Genomic DNA, 15,344 nt, shown 5'->3' on the forward strand with positions numbered 1-15,344 from the left:
AAATGTTAATTTGTAGTACTGCAGAATGGGACACCCTCACCAGCTGCATAGTATTATTTAACTAGAGCAAGGTAGCTAATTTATTAAGGAAGTCTAGGTTAATTAGTTAATAGAATTTTTTTGTTCAAAAATAAGGTTCCCAATTGAAGCCCAGCAACTAAAACATGTAGGGTGTTAATTGAAGCCCAGCAACCAAGCCTGCAACTGACAATGTTACAGGCTGCAACATATTATTGTCCTTTTTATTTGGAACAAAAAATTCAAATTCATGAAGGGGGAAGGAGTTAAAATAGTACTTTAATTTTATCATCATTATTTTCTCTTACTGAACAGAACCTTAAATATCAAGTCAAACTTACAAGGTTGGTATAATTGTAAATGTCACGGCAAAATAATTCAGTAGTCAGACAAGAATCAAGAACAGGTTTTAGACTGATTAGACCAGAATCAGTAGTTAAATGATGCACACACAAGCTTCTGTAATTCTTCCACAGAAGAGCGTACTATGATGCAAGCACATGTACAGATGCATCAGTTCAATCGAATTTTCGTGGTCCTTGTGTATACTTCACACAACAATTATGACTTAAGCGCATAAGAAGTCTAGTTTATTGAGTTAATGGAATTCACAAAATTGTGGGAAACAAAAATAATGCATAAATAGTTTCCAAAAGGTGAATAATACAATCTTCATATTAAGCTCAATTTCTATTAGAGTTAGAATTCACACGGAGAGCCACTTATGCATATATCAGTGTGTAAAAAACACCATACAGATTAAAATAGTGTACTAGTTTGCTATTTCATTCTTCACACAGAACAAAGCCATATCTACACTCTCAACTAGCCCTTTATCCTAACTTGGACGCATTTTCATCTCAAATAGTCAAGGTGGCAATGGACAACAAGCTGTTGCCACTGTTACAGAAACTCATACCCCAATTTGTCGTTTTTGGTAACTTGCCCTCAGAGGGGTTGCACAAGAATCCTTCCATAAGTTAACTGAAGGGTCAGAATTAGAACTGCTTCTAGAATCTCCATTTATCAAACCTGAGGTTGTGCTGTGAGACACACACTCCTCCATTACAAGACTCTTTGAATTATGTGAAGAACTCCTGCAAGTTTTCAGTTTAGCCCTGGTTGATTCTGTCAAATTCATGTAGCTTGGTTGATGAACATCTCTTTCCTCTGTTGCTTCCATTAAAACAGTATTGGTGGATGGAAAAGATGGAGATCCAGCTGTATAAGAAGTTGACACATCATCACACATGCATTCAGAGCTTATGGCCGAAGATGATGGAGTGGATTGGCTGGTTATTGGAGGTTTAAGTGCTGAAATCCTGGATGTCACACCATTCTTTCTTGATTGAAAAACAGGAACAAGGTCTTCACTCTTCTTGTAGATTGGACTCTCCCAAGGCTTGGTCTCCATCCAGCGTTCTAACAAGCTACATCCTAAGCTCTTATTGTTTAGATTGTGATGCTTGAGAGGAGTCAACGCCTTTGTGGTGGCTTTAGGATTTGGACTGGCGACCAGTCTTGACTGCTATATGCAAGCAAAACATATATTTCAACCACATTTTTTAAGTTGTTAGCTACTAAATCTTACCAAAGAAACAACCTTATAGATAAGCAAATCTTCCCAATAACTTCATTACCTGTGTGGAGAGAGAGTATGCCATTGCTCTATCCCTCTTCACAGCTCCTTCTTGCCTCATTCGTAGCTTTGCTTTAACTTCATCCATGGTTCCAGGAATATCACACCATCCTTGCTGATAACAATTACAACAAAAATGCTACATGTTAGCATCTCCGAATCATTGATTAGAGAATGTTACATAATCTTGACGCAAATTATTAACCTCAATTTCCTTGGAAGGATCAGCTAGGTTGCGATATTCATCAAGTAATTTCTGCACTGCTTTCCCTTCTGGAGAATTCCTCACATTCCTTGCCCTCACATGCGCCTGAACTCTAAGAAGAGCCTGCATACACCTCAGAGTGACAGCTGCTTGCTTTCTGACTAGCCTGCCTCGAAAAATAGCTTGCAGCCTTACCACTGCCCTCAGGGCCCTCAAAGCTCGTCTAGCCTGCAAAACGTATCAACAGACTTAAGTTAAATATGAAAAATAAAATAAAGAAGGTAAGAACACAAACATGCAACAAAATATAGACACATTCATAAATTACTAATCCCAAGAGACACTTGAAAATCGGACTAGGAATATGAAAATTCATTTTCACTTGGGATGAGATAAGCTCTGAGCTTATTTGAAATCATAAAAAACACAGGCACTCCATTGTTTTCTAATTTTTATCTATTGGTGGATCTTGTACAAAATCAAACTTCATAGGTGATGAGATCATGCTAAGCTCAGGAGGTCCCAACTTCCAACTTCTAAATCTTAATTCTTCTTTATCCTAAGTTGGAAATTTTCAAATTTCCAAAGTCCCATCTATCATAAATATGGATCTAATTTGAGATTCAAGTAAATCATTCAAGATATATTAGAAAGCATACACTCAGAACATAACTAACAATCTTAAATTGTAGGTTAATGCATCCATGAGCGTGAAAGTTACCAAGAAGGCTCGAAACACAGCCTGAATGCGGATGGCAGCCCATTCCTGCTTGATGAGCTTGAAATCTTTGGGAACCATCACAGCCACCGCATAAGTAAAGGAAGAATCAGGTACAGCAGCATCACCAACTTTCTTCACGTTGGACCCTTCTGAAGAAGCTCTCCATAGCTTCCATTTCTTCTTGCTCTTGTTTTCACCACCCTTCTCCTGATTACACATTACAGATAAGCTCTGTAAATAGTGAATGACAGAAAAAGACCAAATAGAAACGCATACAAAAATAGTTGGTTACTTCACTCACTTGATCAGTTGTTGAAGTTGAGGTCTTCCGAAAAGGAATGAGTGACTTGAACCACTTTCCCGAAGCACCCATTGGAGAAAAGCAACCGTTTTTGCAGAGGAAACGGAACGGGTAGGAGAAGTATAGGTTCTTGTGGTGTGGAGCAGTGTGAAAGAGAGAGAATTTTGCAGTGTGTAAGAGAGAGTATGAAGCGTTGTGTTGTGGTGTTGGGTTAATTAAGGGAAGGTTGAGAGAGAGAAGGAAGTTTTGAAATTTGAATGTGTATTGGTGGAAGAAAAAGCTCATCAAAACACATTATAACGGTAACTAGACACTGATACTCAAAAATCAAAAACTCGCTTTTTCCTCATTTCCCACGCGCGCTGATTTGACCCTCATCACTACCAATCCGCGGATTCTTGACATGGCCTCACCCCTACACAGCCCATTAGAATAAGGCCCAATATAACAGTCATTAGAATAAGGCCCAATATAACAGTCATTAGAATAAGGCCCAATATAACAAAGCCCAAACTCATTTTTACATGTTCCTTCAATAATGGTTGTTTCTCCGTACAACTCCATGGCTTCTCACCTCCATAATCAAAAAGATTATTTGTCATTAAAACAATACATTCTACATTGTATAAATTGAAAATGTATTTTTTTTATTTACACTTCTCGAATGGTAGAATTTAAAAGGTATTTTGGATCTAAAAATATCAAAAATACCTTATGAATTCTACAATTTGAAATATATATATTTTTAAAAAAAAATACATTATGATTTAATAAATATCTTCTGGATTGTACAATCCAAAAATACATATTATAGTAAGAGGTGTTACGGATTTTACAATCCGGTATACACACAAAGAATGAAAAAAAAACAAAAAACGAAGAGTAAAAAATACCACAAAATTTATCTCAACCACCAACCACCACCGGCCGTCACAAACAACAACCACAAGTAACCAAAACCACTTGAAAATGAAGAAGAAGTCGTCACACTTTCCACCAAAACAAAATCTCAGGTAGAGTTGGAATTAAAAAAATATAGAGATGTACGAAAAAGATATAGAGGTATAGGAAGAATTTGACTCAATAATTAGTTCTAAGAATCTTTCCATTAGTTCGATCTTTCAATAATATAGTATATAATCAATTATTATCATTATTCACGTAAAATAATTTTTAATTACTTATAATACGGCACTAAAAACAATTATGTGAAAAGAAGATAAAATCTTCAAAGTAGAAAAGTAACATTTTTAAGATTTTTATATTTATGATAATCAATAATTTACAAGGTAAATTTCTTGTAAAAAAAAATATGAACTCAAGACCTATGTCTATAAAAAAGTTTTAAAAATCTTGAAGTACGAAATTTTTCATTCAACATTTATTATTCTTATATCTTATTTGTCTAATGGGTATCAAATGTTTATTATAAGAATATTTTATTTTATCAAGATAGAACGCAATTTGTGTCAACGTTTAAGTGTAACAAAAAATAAGTTTACACATTAGTAAGTACATTTTGGTACTCACTATAGTATTCAATAAACACCACCTATTATTAAAAAAAAAATTATAACAAGAATAAGCTAGACATTGAATTAGGTATATAATGTGTCATTATAAAATGTATTTATAGGGTTTTTAAGCTTATGGATGCCCAAATAATTTGATAAACCTCAACTCTCAAATAGCTTTAGATTTAATATTATATCAAATAACAATCTTCTTCCTACATTCACAAAGGTCAAGTCAAACATTTAATGATATGAGAAAAAAAAAATCTTCCCAACTCATTAACACATCGGATTGTCAAATAGTGTTGGTCCCATAAATCGATCTAAAAACTAGAAAAAAATGTTAATTTACATATAAAAAAAATATGACTTAAGTTTAATATAGATTGAATTCACTAAAAAAAACATAAAATAGAAATAAATTTTTAGAGACTAAAATAATTAGTTGTAATAGTAACTAAATTAGAGACTATTTTAGAAACTAAACAAAAAAATTGGTTTCTAAATTAGTTTTTATTATTGTTAAATAGTTTATAAATTGGTATCTAATTAGCAAAAGTTTTTAACTACCAATTATTTAGTTTCTAAATTTGGTTTCTAAAACCTTGGTGGCTAATTAGATACCAATTTAGAAACTATTTAACAATAATATAAAATAATATAGAAACCATTTTTTTTTAGTTTCTAAAATGGTATCTAATTTATTTACTATTACAACTAATTATTTTGGTATAATTATTTAGATTTTATTTCATGATTTTCTTGTAGTGATTGTTTCATAAAATAATAATTATATTTTTAAAAGTAAGAGAAACATTATCTTATTAAAATATACACACATCTATTATAATTTAAATATCAAATTATTATATATGAAACTAAATTTAGTTTTATTAATATGATTTAATTTTTAAAAATACTTATTTTATTTTTTATTTTAGATTTAGAAATTATTTTTTATTTTATAAATGGAACCAGAAAGGTTTGTTGGCCTAAAAATATAGTTGAATCTAAAAATCACATTTTATTTCAAACATCGATCAAGTCAAACCAATACTATATTTTTAAATGATATTTATAAGTAAGATCAGATCAAACCAAATCCTTTATTTTGACATTTAAGAACTAAACTTTAAATTTAACTGAAAGTGAAAAAGTCAAATATAACTTTGTAAACTTAAAATCAAACTCCATCATATTATATCATTGTGATATTATATATATATAATTTGTTGGTTCAAAAAAGGAATATAAGTATTTGTCATGGGTAAAAAAAAAAAGCCTTGATTCACATAAATATCATTTTGGTTAGTTTTAAATATTCTTGAACACTTTCTAAAATCTAAATTAATTAAAATAACTAACAAACAAACAAAATATAAAAGCTATAATGGAGGTTACAAAGTAGCTTTTTATCTTTTTCATGAGAATATAACTTACACACCCTCAACATAGAAATAAAAATTAAAAAGGGGTAACTTTCCTGAAAAGAAACCATACTGAACAATATTTTTTATAAATAAAAGGTTTAACAGCACCAGTGAACATCCTCAGTGTCTTACTTTATAAACAAGGAGCAGGACCTGCTGAACACCAAGTGCTTGATGAAATCCACATCAAGAAGCAGGGAAGAGAAGTTAATAAAAAATAGCTGTATTTGCAAATGTGATTTGACTACACAAGAATGGACTATTAAGGCATAATGAATAATAATTTAACAGAAACTAACTCACCCTATGAATTGGCCAATGAAAACCCAAAGAAAAAAAAGAAGCTTTTGGGTTAGTTCCTTTGTGACCTTTATAATACTGTAATATGTACCAATGGTCCAAATTAAAATGCTTAAACTGAAGCAGTGTACTGCACTTCAATGTCTATGTAGCATTGGACTAGGATGTCCCATGTTCACAAGCTTAGGTGACAGATGTTTAGTTCTTGGTCTTGGAGAAGGAATAGGTGCTTTGCCTGCAAAAGTTCCCTGGTTGACTCTAGGTGAAAGATTGAGCTGTTCAAGTGCTTGAACTTGGAATTTTGTTGGATATTCTCTCACACAACCAATCCTAGGACCTACTCCAGTAGTCCATTTGCTTGACATTGGCTTGTTCTCAAGTACTGAACCTTCCACATTGCTTTTACCATTATTATTGGCATTGGCAGAGTCACTACCATCCACATTGCCTTCAAAGGGCAGCTCCTCATCATTGGCAGGTTGAGAAGGTGGGACATCTTCATCCGTTGAATCTTTCTGCAGCAGACAAAATGGTTCAAGAAATTTTCAGCAAATTGATGCTTAGTGATTTTATATTGAAGGCCAATTTGAGATGCTTTTAAAGTGTGTTTTACCTTTACATTTGTCATATCCACTTTGTGTTCCTCCAAGAAGCTAATGAATTCCATAAAATTCTTCTCTGTTGGACGGTAATGACCACTGTAGGGCCATATAGCCTGAGTAAGATGTAAAATGCAGATCAATTTAGTTACAACATTAATGCAAAAAATGAAAATAAGATACACTATTAGAACAACAATATCAATTTTTAGTTATCACATTCTTTTCTTCAATTTCTTTCTTTGGAATCTTGCATTTTTCAAAAGGGTGTATGCGTATAAAACAGATTGTAGCATACGTGAAGAACTCCATGTTGAGCAACCAATCTTCCAGATGCAATGGTTGCACCACCAGCAAGAAAACTGGAGTGCTGAAATTGGCCTTTCTTCTTCTGCCCAACGTACAAAATTCTTGATGAGCTAAGGACAAAAATCCACTTGGATTCCTCGGTAGTGTGTACAAGGTCCTTGCTCTCTCTATAAACAAGCCTCCCTCCCTCTACAATCACTTCATATGCTTCCCTTTCTTTCTGCAAAATTCATGGAACAACATTGAAACTTTTAATATAAAGTCATCATAACTTCATAAGTGAAGTCTACAGTGCATTGAATGCACTATGTTACCACTGTCACTTAATAAGATGCAATTGTTGCATTATAGAATTACTATAGTATATGCATTATACAAATATTCCTTTTCATATCTTTTGTCTTTCTTTTTCTCTTTTATTCATCTCTGTTCAATTTTATAATATAGTATCAGAGTCATTTCGAACCTATTCTTAATGATTATTTATTGGACTTATCAGACCACCTGCTATCGGGCCGTTATCGACCACTCATAACATATATTTATCGGCGTGAGGGTGGTGCAAACCTCACCTTATAAGTCGGTTTTATGAGATTGAGTTAAACTTAAATTCCACTTCTTCATAATATGCCATATTTAGGGAAAGAACTTACTGGTCCAAGGTATTTTATGCACTGGTGCTGCAAATGCCATCTAGGACATGCTTCTAGATTCTCTTCTTTGCCATCTCCAACATCCAACCTTCATTCACCAAGATACAATTAAGAAATAGAAAATAAGGATTAAAGTTTTTTCCATACTAGCCCCAGCACTATTAACAATTTACCAGTAGAAGAAAGGCTGACAGCTCTGGCTACGAAACCAGACTTCATAGTAGATATGAAGATTGTGACCATAACGATGACGGGGATCAATCTGAAAAATACAAGGAAACCATAACCTCTATTAATTGGCTTCTTTGGGTTGACTCACAGAGAATATATGACCAAACAAAAGAAAAATTATTATCTTTAAAAAAATGAATTTAGTTACAAGTCAAGATGTAGAAGCTTACAGCTTCAAGCCAGTGTCTTAGTGCAAGTTTCTGTGCCTTGTCATCTTTGGACAAACCTTTTCCCACCTAACAGAGAAAAAAAAGTAAGTGGTTGTCATTCAATAAGATCCTAAAGGAAATTTTTTTAGAAAGAAGATGGTAAACTTTGAATACGTCTCTATGGTCCTAGTCAAATTATGTTAAGTGCATCATCTTTCGGGCAATGAAAATGGTTCAAAGAAGACTAATATGGGCCCAAATATTGAAGCAAAGTGCATAAAAAGATATTCCTTAGTCAAAGTAGACTAAAGTTTATGGCTTCTAAATTAATATTAAAAAAATACCTCAGCAGCCATCATTCTAGCTCTTGCCCATTTTGAAATAGTTGTTTCTGATTTATCAGAGTCAAAATGGGATATAGAGCACCTGTTAGCAGTAATCACTGAGTCCTTCCACCTGGACCAGAGAAAAAATCGTTTTTAAAGTTCACAGAGCACTAATCATTGATTTTGTATGCTAATATAAACTTTATAAACATGCTTAATGCACTATTTTTTTCTCAATAGTTATATACTTTTTAAAAATTTATTCATTTTATTCTTTATTTTTAACCAAAAGCGTTCTTTAATGCTTAGAAGAGGCTAAAATAACACAGTTTTTTCAAATTTTTACATGATTGGCAAGAAGTAGTATTTTGTAGTACTAAATGCAAATATAAGCTAAAAAGAAGAAGACAGTAATAGAGTTGGATATTGGGCAAACCACAGCTCCTCGCAAACTACTGCACAATCAGCCAGATTTCTTCTGATCCTGTAACTCTTGTAGACTTTCTGAAGCTTAATTGCTGCTAATTCAAGCTGGGCAGAAGATGTTGGAGAAAACATTTGTGCTGGTTTTTGTTTGTTGAATGAATCCTCTTGTGAACGACAGTTCTGTGAAAGCATATAGTCGAACGAGAATGCTGTTTGGAGCTTCAGATTTCCAACCTTCCTTCTCTTCAAACTTGTAGATTGTTCAGCCCTGGCATCAGCTATCTGATCAGGCTTATAGAAATCATTTAAATTTATGTCGTTCTTGAAGCTCACTGTGACTTCTCCTTCCTTGTTTACCGCAAATATTCCCATTCCTATGCAAAAATCTGCAACACTGTGCTTTACATTTTCCAGTATTCTTATTATATAAAACTTTCATGTTCCGCGTATAATTAACAGTAACGCAACAACTTGTTTGAAATATGTATACGTGAAAGTTGCAATCAGGAAGAACAACAGTTAAATGATGAACATACACTTCTCAGAACAGAATCCAACACACATATATCTTTCATTTCCTTAAGACATGTAACCGTAGAGATCGAAGACTAAACCAGTCTCCAAAAAAACGTTAATGCTATTCAAACCAATGTTCAAAATTGAAAACAATTCACAATTTGACAATGATCTACTTGATTTATTACTGGAGGAAACATGTGGTTTTACACTATAAAAGAAGAATCATAATAAGCATTTCAAAACTGAATATTATGTAGAGTGCATGGAATAGCTATAAAATACACATAGAAAAAGCATATGCACAAAGCAACAAATATTGAGAGAGTTTAAATAGAAGGACGAGACAATAACTAACCTGGTATTAAAAAGTGAGGTTGTTTTATAGTTTCATGTATACAGCAAGAGTTTAGTCTCTGAAATGGCACTTCCGAGAGTCTTTATATACTGCACAAGTTTGGAAGAGGCAAAGCATATGTCTTAGAAAAATGTGGACATTTGGAAATTTGGTTGCCAATGAACTGGTTCTGTTTGAATAGAAAATTATGTGACTTTCTGGTTCCATAAAATTTGAGTTATTTTGAATAGTGAATAAAAAACAAAAAAAGGATTTTGCGACTTCATGAACCCACGAGGTGTTTGAATGGGTTCATTCAAATATTCACACAGTATACTGAATATATATATATATATATATATATATATATATATATATATATATGAAAGTGAAGAATAGTAGGTGTGTTACATGTGTATATTTATACCATATATGTAACAAAAAAGGTATACCATACAGTAGATGGTTTTGTAGGTTCTGGAAGCAGAAGAAGTGAAAAAGCAAAGGTTTGGGTACACGCGGAGAGTGGAAAGAAAGAGAATCAGTCCAAAGCTACAAAGAACTGGTCCAAATTAAGATGTTGATTTATAATAAACCTGTCATTTGTGCATGTTTTTTCAATCCATTATTACTAGTTCCAAGGATTTTCTTTTGTTAATAACAGTTAATACCAGTTTATACAAAATTATTTTCTTCTTCTTCCCGCACATTACAAACTAAATCTAAACCCTTACACTGAACACGACATGGATACAGATATTTTAATCCGTGTAATCTTTAAAATAAAATACATAGAATACAAATCTATATACTTCATCATTATGAATTATATAAATTGACAATAAGATTTATGTAACTGATTTTATTTTTGTATGACCGAATTTTTGTTTAGTTTAATTTAAAATTATTTGTTCTTTATTTGTCTAATAGACATATTTTTAAAAAATGAATGTATTTACTATTTTTAAAAGTCACACACTCAACAAATATTTATTGAACACTTCATTCATTTATGTGTTAGTGTCGGATATTACATACCATTTAAGAGAAGCTTAATGGAGCAGAGGGAAAACCTTCATATGGTGAAACCAGTGTGCCCAATGAGTGTGACTGGGAGAGAGGCAATGAGAAAATCTGGAAGTTTTGATCTGAATGTTTAATAGCTAATTCTTGGGTAAAAAGAAGTTTGCTACATAGCTACCTAAAACCTAGTAAAAGAAGGTAAAAGGTACCTCGGTTATGTTTATGGTGATGAGTAGGGTGACAGCACAGAGGATACACTGGTAACTGTTTCTATGAATGTCACCAAATGGAACACTCTGGCTGTGGCTCATGGTGTTCCCAGGTAGTTACATTTATAATAACAAAAATAGATTAGTTTATGATGCATGTTTCATTGGTTCCAAACCTTAATTTGAATTAATTAAGGTTATTAAATTGTTTGATTTGGTTGATTGAGTTTGAAGAGAAGGAGCACAAGTTGACCAAAATGGCTTTTGCATTTTGCAACTGGTCATTAATTGCAGTGACGCAATAGAGATGGAATATTTGTGCTTGAGATTTTGAGATGAAACAAAAATGGCTCTTGCTTCTTAAAAGTGGTCACAGTGACATGAATGACCCTTGCATAATGGAATATCTGTGATCAATAACAACACAATTGATGTCACAACATTAGAAAAATGGATTAGCGTGCGTTGCATTCAGATCTGCTCAAAAATGGGGTAATATACAATTTTTTTATAATAAATAATACATATGAAATGATGAAGATGAAGAGATGAGAAAAGTATTAAAAATTATTATAAGAGAAATTTGATGAATAAAATAATTTTAAAGACATTAGTTTCAGTATTTTCGTGCCAAGTGACCAATGGTTGAATCTACGAGACTGATGGAAAAGGAGATGCATAGTTTATGTAACTTAAGATTTGCAAATAAATAAAATGATCCTGAGAAGACACATTCTTCGAAAATAATTTTGTTTTTTTAAAAAAAATTGGTGCAATTTAAAGTTAAATTTAATCTTTTATAATTTTAGAATTGAGTAAATGGTACGAATACAATTTATTTATAAAAAAAAATCAATTACCTGAACGAGTTTGCAAAATTATAATCATATAGTCAAAATATGATTATAAATTAAAACTCTTACATGGGATGTGTAAGTTTTTTTTTTTAAATTGTTTTAGTATAATATAATAAGATTTTTTTATCCATTAAAAACTGTTTTTTTTATAATATAATAAGATTTCTCTCTTATCAATAAGGAGTGGCTGAAATTTCTTAAAATCTTCATATGTAATATAAAAATATTTTAAATATAAGTTTCACTTGATACATTTAAATTATTAATAAAATTAATTATATAATACTTTTATAATATAAAATAAAATAAATTAAGAAATATAATTAAATTAAATCTAATCCAATTAATTAAATTGATAAAACTTTAAATCTAAGAAAAAAATCAAAAAGTTTAATAGAAAAAGTAAAACTGATAATGTTTAACTGATAATTGTAACAAATATAACATCCATTTTTATGTGAATATGTTTTCCTTCTTACTGATTAAATCACTTAACATAACATTAGATCATATTATACACCGTATTATTTTAAAATTAAATTGTTTAAAATAATTACAAAGTCAAATATCATATTTTGTTTCAAAAGATATTACATAATTTTTATTTAATTTTAATTGAGAATATAAGTATACAGTTAATGTTTACTTTCGCATGTGGTGAGTAAGCTAGAGTTTATTTATTAGAGTAAAACAATGCATTTATTTAACTTAATTGTCCATGGTGTTTAATTAGGTTTGAAATTAAGTACAATTACCAAAATTATGAAAAAAATACAAAATATGTAAAATTTTGGTAATATAATTTCACTATTAATTAAAATATGAAAATGAAGAGTAATTAATTTTTTAAATTTTAAAAAAAAATATTAGTGATAATCTTATAAAATGTTATTTAAGCTATAAATTGGGAACATCTCATTATAGTTAATATTGATTTAAAAAAGGAATGATGATAAACAAATTTAAAGAGGTTATATTTTATTAAATAACTAATAAAAAGGAAATAAAAACAATATTATTTACAAAGTTTTTATCTCATTATTGATTGAAAACACACAATAATTTGATTTAATATAAAGATTCATAAATGATGTTTCAGAAAATGAGAAAAAATATATGAAAATTATTTCATTTTCAAAAATAAAATCTCAAACTTGCACTGTATATCTGTTATGGTTTTGTTATTCTTTCTGAGATAGATAAGTTTAAATATAAGACGTGACTTTTGGATTAAGTAAGAATTACATTTTTGAATGGTTTAAAATTTGTCTAATGCCACACAAAAATTTAAAATATAATTATTGAATAGTCAATGATCAATGACACTATATTAAAAACATTTATTTATATAAATTCTAGATATAGAAAACAAACATTTATAATGTTCATTAAACAAGCTAAAATATTAATATTTTAAACCCAAATTCATAAAATCTATAATGTAAAATGATTTTTTTTTTAAATAATATATAACTTAACTTGATTTTATTCTTAATACTCCTAAATTGAATAAAATAAATCAAGAGTTTTGAGGTAAAAGTTTCATTTTTTCAGATTCAACACCAAAGACATTCAAACTAAAACCTGTTGTGTGGAAAAAATAGGAAGCAGAAAATGAGGAACACCCAAATTTAATGTGGTCTAAACAAATTGTCAAAATTGTGGATATTGGTGAAGAGATTTGTCTGTTTCCCAACAACTAACTCCTGCAAAGTTGACTCTAAAACCAGAGTAGTACAACATTAATATATCCATTTAACTAACTCAATAAATACTGCAGCTACACAGTTATTATATTTGCTGCTGCAGAGGCCAATGCTTATTTTTGTATATTTTTTTTCTTCTGCTCCAGCTTTATATGAATAATAACTGCCACCCTGCCATTGATTTCTTTCTTCTGTATATGGCAATGAAATTAAAGCATCACTAAAAGACAATGGCTCTGCAGTCTAGATGTAAAAATTGATATTTTAATATGAAATGTCAGAAAAATTATGAGGGTGTTGCAGGTGTTTTCAGACCCAAAATGGGTGCTGTCATTCTGCAGCAGTGGATCACCATATATTGTGCATTACTTTTAGATTGATTTGAGAGAGATGGGAGAAAGACAAGGTTTGGCTTGGCTTAAGGGTGGAAAACAGACTAGTCTTAGAGCACCTAGTGAGGTGTCAAAAGAAGGTGAAACTTGTGCTAGTGAAGCAAAATCACTTGCTTCTCAAGCAAAATCTCTCACTGTTCAAGAATGACCTGATAAAAAGTTTGAAGTTTATTCTGATCTTTTTGGGAATTGCAAAAAATTCTTAGCTGCCCTTTCTCCCCCTACTTATATTCCACAATTCACCAAATCAATCATCATCATGCCTTGCCTCTTGTTGTGAAGGGAGAACCAAGATTCACAACATCACCATCATCATCACATTCATCATTTGCTGTTTTGAAAATAGAAAAATGAAAGTAGCATGTTGTTTTCTGCTAGCTCTACAAATAATGAGTTGGGAATTTGCAGTTGTGGCAAGAAGATCTTTTCTTCCTACTGATACCATGTCCCATCCAGGTTAGTTAAACTACACACACCCTTTTGATGTTTGACTTCTTAACATTTAAGTGCTAATTATAATTAGCAATTATATCTTCATAAAATTCATACCTGCTTCAAATTTTCTGTCAGTGTCCATTTTCTTTCCATATATTTTCAGACAGATATAAAATAGCTTGATCATATATATGTCTTCCCCTTTCAGCCTTTTCAAATGTGAACAATGCTCTTTGATAACTAACTATTTCATTCTTTTTGTACCATGTTGTTGTCTCTGCTCCATCAGGCCCTGAAGAGGCACCAGGACCAATGTCTTCACCGTGGAATACTGTAGAGTCAGAAAAGGTATGTCATCCTTCTCCCATGTTGGAGTTGCATTTCTGATGCTAGTTTCTGGTGTCCTAGAGTTAACATGTCATATGAGAAATGATTAAGTGGTAGTAGATCATCACCACGTGTAGCAATTGCTGCAAAATAATACTGTATTGCAGATCAAGCTTAGTTGAGATGAGATCATTATGGTTTCTGACCTCCTAATACTGAGTGTGATGATTTTGCTTTGTTAAAGGGTTTAATGGAGAAGGAAGTTATGTCAGATGCTATGGAAAAAACATACAACAGAGGAGTGAGGAAAATAGGGTCAATTCCACCAAGTTGTGAGCACAAGTGTTATGGTTGCACGCCATGTGAAGCTATTCAAGTGCCCAGCACCAGCAGCAGAAGTAGTCATTTGGGTGTGCAGTATGCAAATTATGAGCCAGAGAGTTGGAAATGCAAGTGTGGTCCTTCCATCTACGGCCCCTAATCAATTTATGTTGTTCTTCTTCTTGTTCATAATCATTCAATATGAATATACTACTTCATATGTATTCAATCATCCTTTAGAAAAATGTGATTATTTCAATCCCAAATCAGAAAGATAGCATGTTAGATATGGATGGACCGAGAAAGAAATGAAAATATAAATTGTCATTAATGAGATTCAAAATTAAGTAAAATAATAAGTTTGAAGTGAGTTAACTTTTAACCAATATGGTAATTAATT

General features: G+C 31.4%; 3 protein-coding genes across 11 annotated transcripts; 1 reads left to right on the forward strand and 2 right to left on the reverse strand.

Moving 5' to 3' along the window:
• Positions 1-664: 664 nt before the first annotated feature.
• LOC137835832 (protein IQ-DOMAIN 6-like) lies at positions 665-3,148 on the reverse strand. 2 transcript variants are annotated; one of them, XM_068644542.1, is made up of 5 exons: positions 2,885-3,148; positions 2,584-2,790; positions 1,863-2,090; positions 1,659-1,772; positions 665-1,543 (listed from the first exon to the last, which is right to left on the reverse strand). In XM_068644542.1, the coding sequence occupies exons 1-5, from the start codon at positions 2,954-2,956 to the stop codon at positions 932-934; spliced, it is 1,233 nt and encodes a 410-aa protein (XP_068500643.1). In that variant the 5' UTR covers positions 2,957-3,148; the 3' UTR covers positions 665-931. The 2 variants fall into 2 exon arrangements, with proteins under 2 accessions (XP_068500643.1, XP_068500642.1); XM_068644541.1 differs by having other exon boundaries at positions 665-1,546; positions 2,885-3,137.
• A 2,644-nt stretch (positions 3,149-5,792) lies between these two features.
• Positions 5,793-11,004, reverse strand: LOC137835833 (IQ domain-containing protein IQM1-like). 8 transcript variants are annotated; one of them, XR_011085159.1, is made up of 12 exons: positions 10,907-10,998; positions 10,748-10,808; positions 9,696-9,784; positions 8,832-9,207; positions 8,414-8,525; positions 8,091-8,156; positions 7,863-7,951; positions 7,690-7,777; positions 7,026-7,256; positions 6,742-6,843; positions 6,132-6,643; positions 5,793-5,998 (listed from the first exon to the last, which is right to left on the reverse strand). XR_011085159.1 is itself a non-coding variant. In XM_068644545.1 (10 exons), the coding sequence occupies exons 3-10, from the start codon at positions 9,191-9,193 to the stop codon at positions 6,266-6,268; spliced, it is 1,428 nt and encodes a 475-aa protein (XP_068500646.1). In that variant the 5' UTR covers positions 9,194-9,207; positions 9,696-9,784; positions 10,748-11,004; the 3' UTR covers positions 5,863-6,265. The 8 variants fall into 8 exon arrangements, 4 of the variants coding, with proteins under 4 accessions (XP_068500646.1, XP_068500647.1, XP_068500644.1 ...); XR_011085158.1 differs by having other exon boundaries at positions 8,832-9,215; positions 10,748-10,998; XR_011085156.1 differs by having other exon boundaries at positions 10,713-10,990.
• A 2,914-nt stretch (positions 11,005-13,918) lies between these two features.
• LOC137835840 (EPIDERMAL PATTERNING FACTOR-like protein 6) lies at positions 13,919-15,173 on the forward strand. The gene is made up of 3 exons (XM_068644555.1): positions 13,919-14,317; positions 14,586-14,644; positions 14,868-15,173. The coding sequence occupies exons 1-3, from the start codon at positions 14,212-14,214 to the stop codon at positions 15,102-15,104; spliced, it is 402 nt and encodes a 133-aa protein (XP_068500656.1). The 5' UTR covers positions 13,919-14,211; the 3' UTR covers positions 15,105-15,173.
• Positions 15,174-15,344: the final 171 nt, after the last annotated feature.

Source organism: Phaseolus vulgaris, chromosome 5 (genome assembly GCF_000499845.2).
Source record: "Phaseolus vulgaris cultivar G19833 chromosome 5, P. vulgaris v2.0, whole genome shotgun sequence".
Classification (NCBI taxonomy): Eukaryota; Viridiplantae; Streptophyta; class Magnoliopsida; order Fabales; family Fabaceae; genus Phaseolus; species Phaseolus vulgaris.

What these genes read in the sequence shown, in the direction of transcription:
- LOC137835833 (XM_068644545.1), bottom strand. Translation starts at nt 9,193, where the DNA reads ATGGGAATATTTGCGGTAAACAAGGAAGGAGAAGTCACAGTGAGCTTC. An exon ending in CTCAACATGGAGTTCTTCAC is followed by an intron (nt 6,844 to 7,025) that starts GTATGCTACAAT and finishes CATCTTACTCAG; the next exon opens with GCTATATGGCCCTACAGTGG. An exon ending in TGGATATGACAAATGTAAAG is followed by an intron (nt 6,644 to 6,741) that starts GTAAAACACACT and finishes TGTCTGCTGCAG; the next exon opens with AAAGATTCAACGGATGAAGA.
- LOC137835832 (XM_068644541.1), bottom strand. Translation starts at nt 2,956, where the DNA reads ATGGGTGCTTCGGGAAAGTGGTTCAAGTCACTCATTCCTTTTCGGAAG. An exon ending in CTGTGTTTCGAGCCTTCTTG is followed by an intron (nt 2,091 to 2,583) that starts GTAACTTTCACG and finishes TACGTTTTGCAG; the next exon opens with GCTAGACGAGCTTTGAGGGC. An exon ending in CATACTCTCTCTCCACACAG is followed by an intron (nt 1,547 to 1,658) that starts GTAATGAAGTTA and finishes GCTTGCATATAG; the next exon opens with CAGTCAAGACTGGTCGCCAG.
- LOC137835840 (XM_068644555.1), top strand. Translation starts at nt 14,212, where the DNA reads ATGAAAGTAGCATGTTGTTTTCTGCTAGCTCTACAAATAATGAGTTGG. An exon ending in TGATACCATGTCCCATCCAG is followed by an intron (nt 14,318 to 14,585) that starts GTTAGTTAAACT and finishes CTGCTCCATCAG; the next exon opens with GCCCTGAAGAGGCACCAGGA. An exon ending in ATACTGTAGAGTCAGAAAAG is followed by an intron (nt 14,645 to 14,867) that starts GTATGTCATCCT and finishes GCTTTGTTAAAG; the next exon opens with GGTTTAATGGAGAAGGAAGT.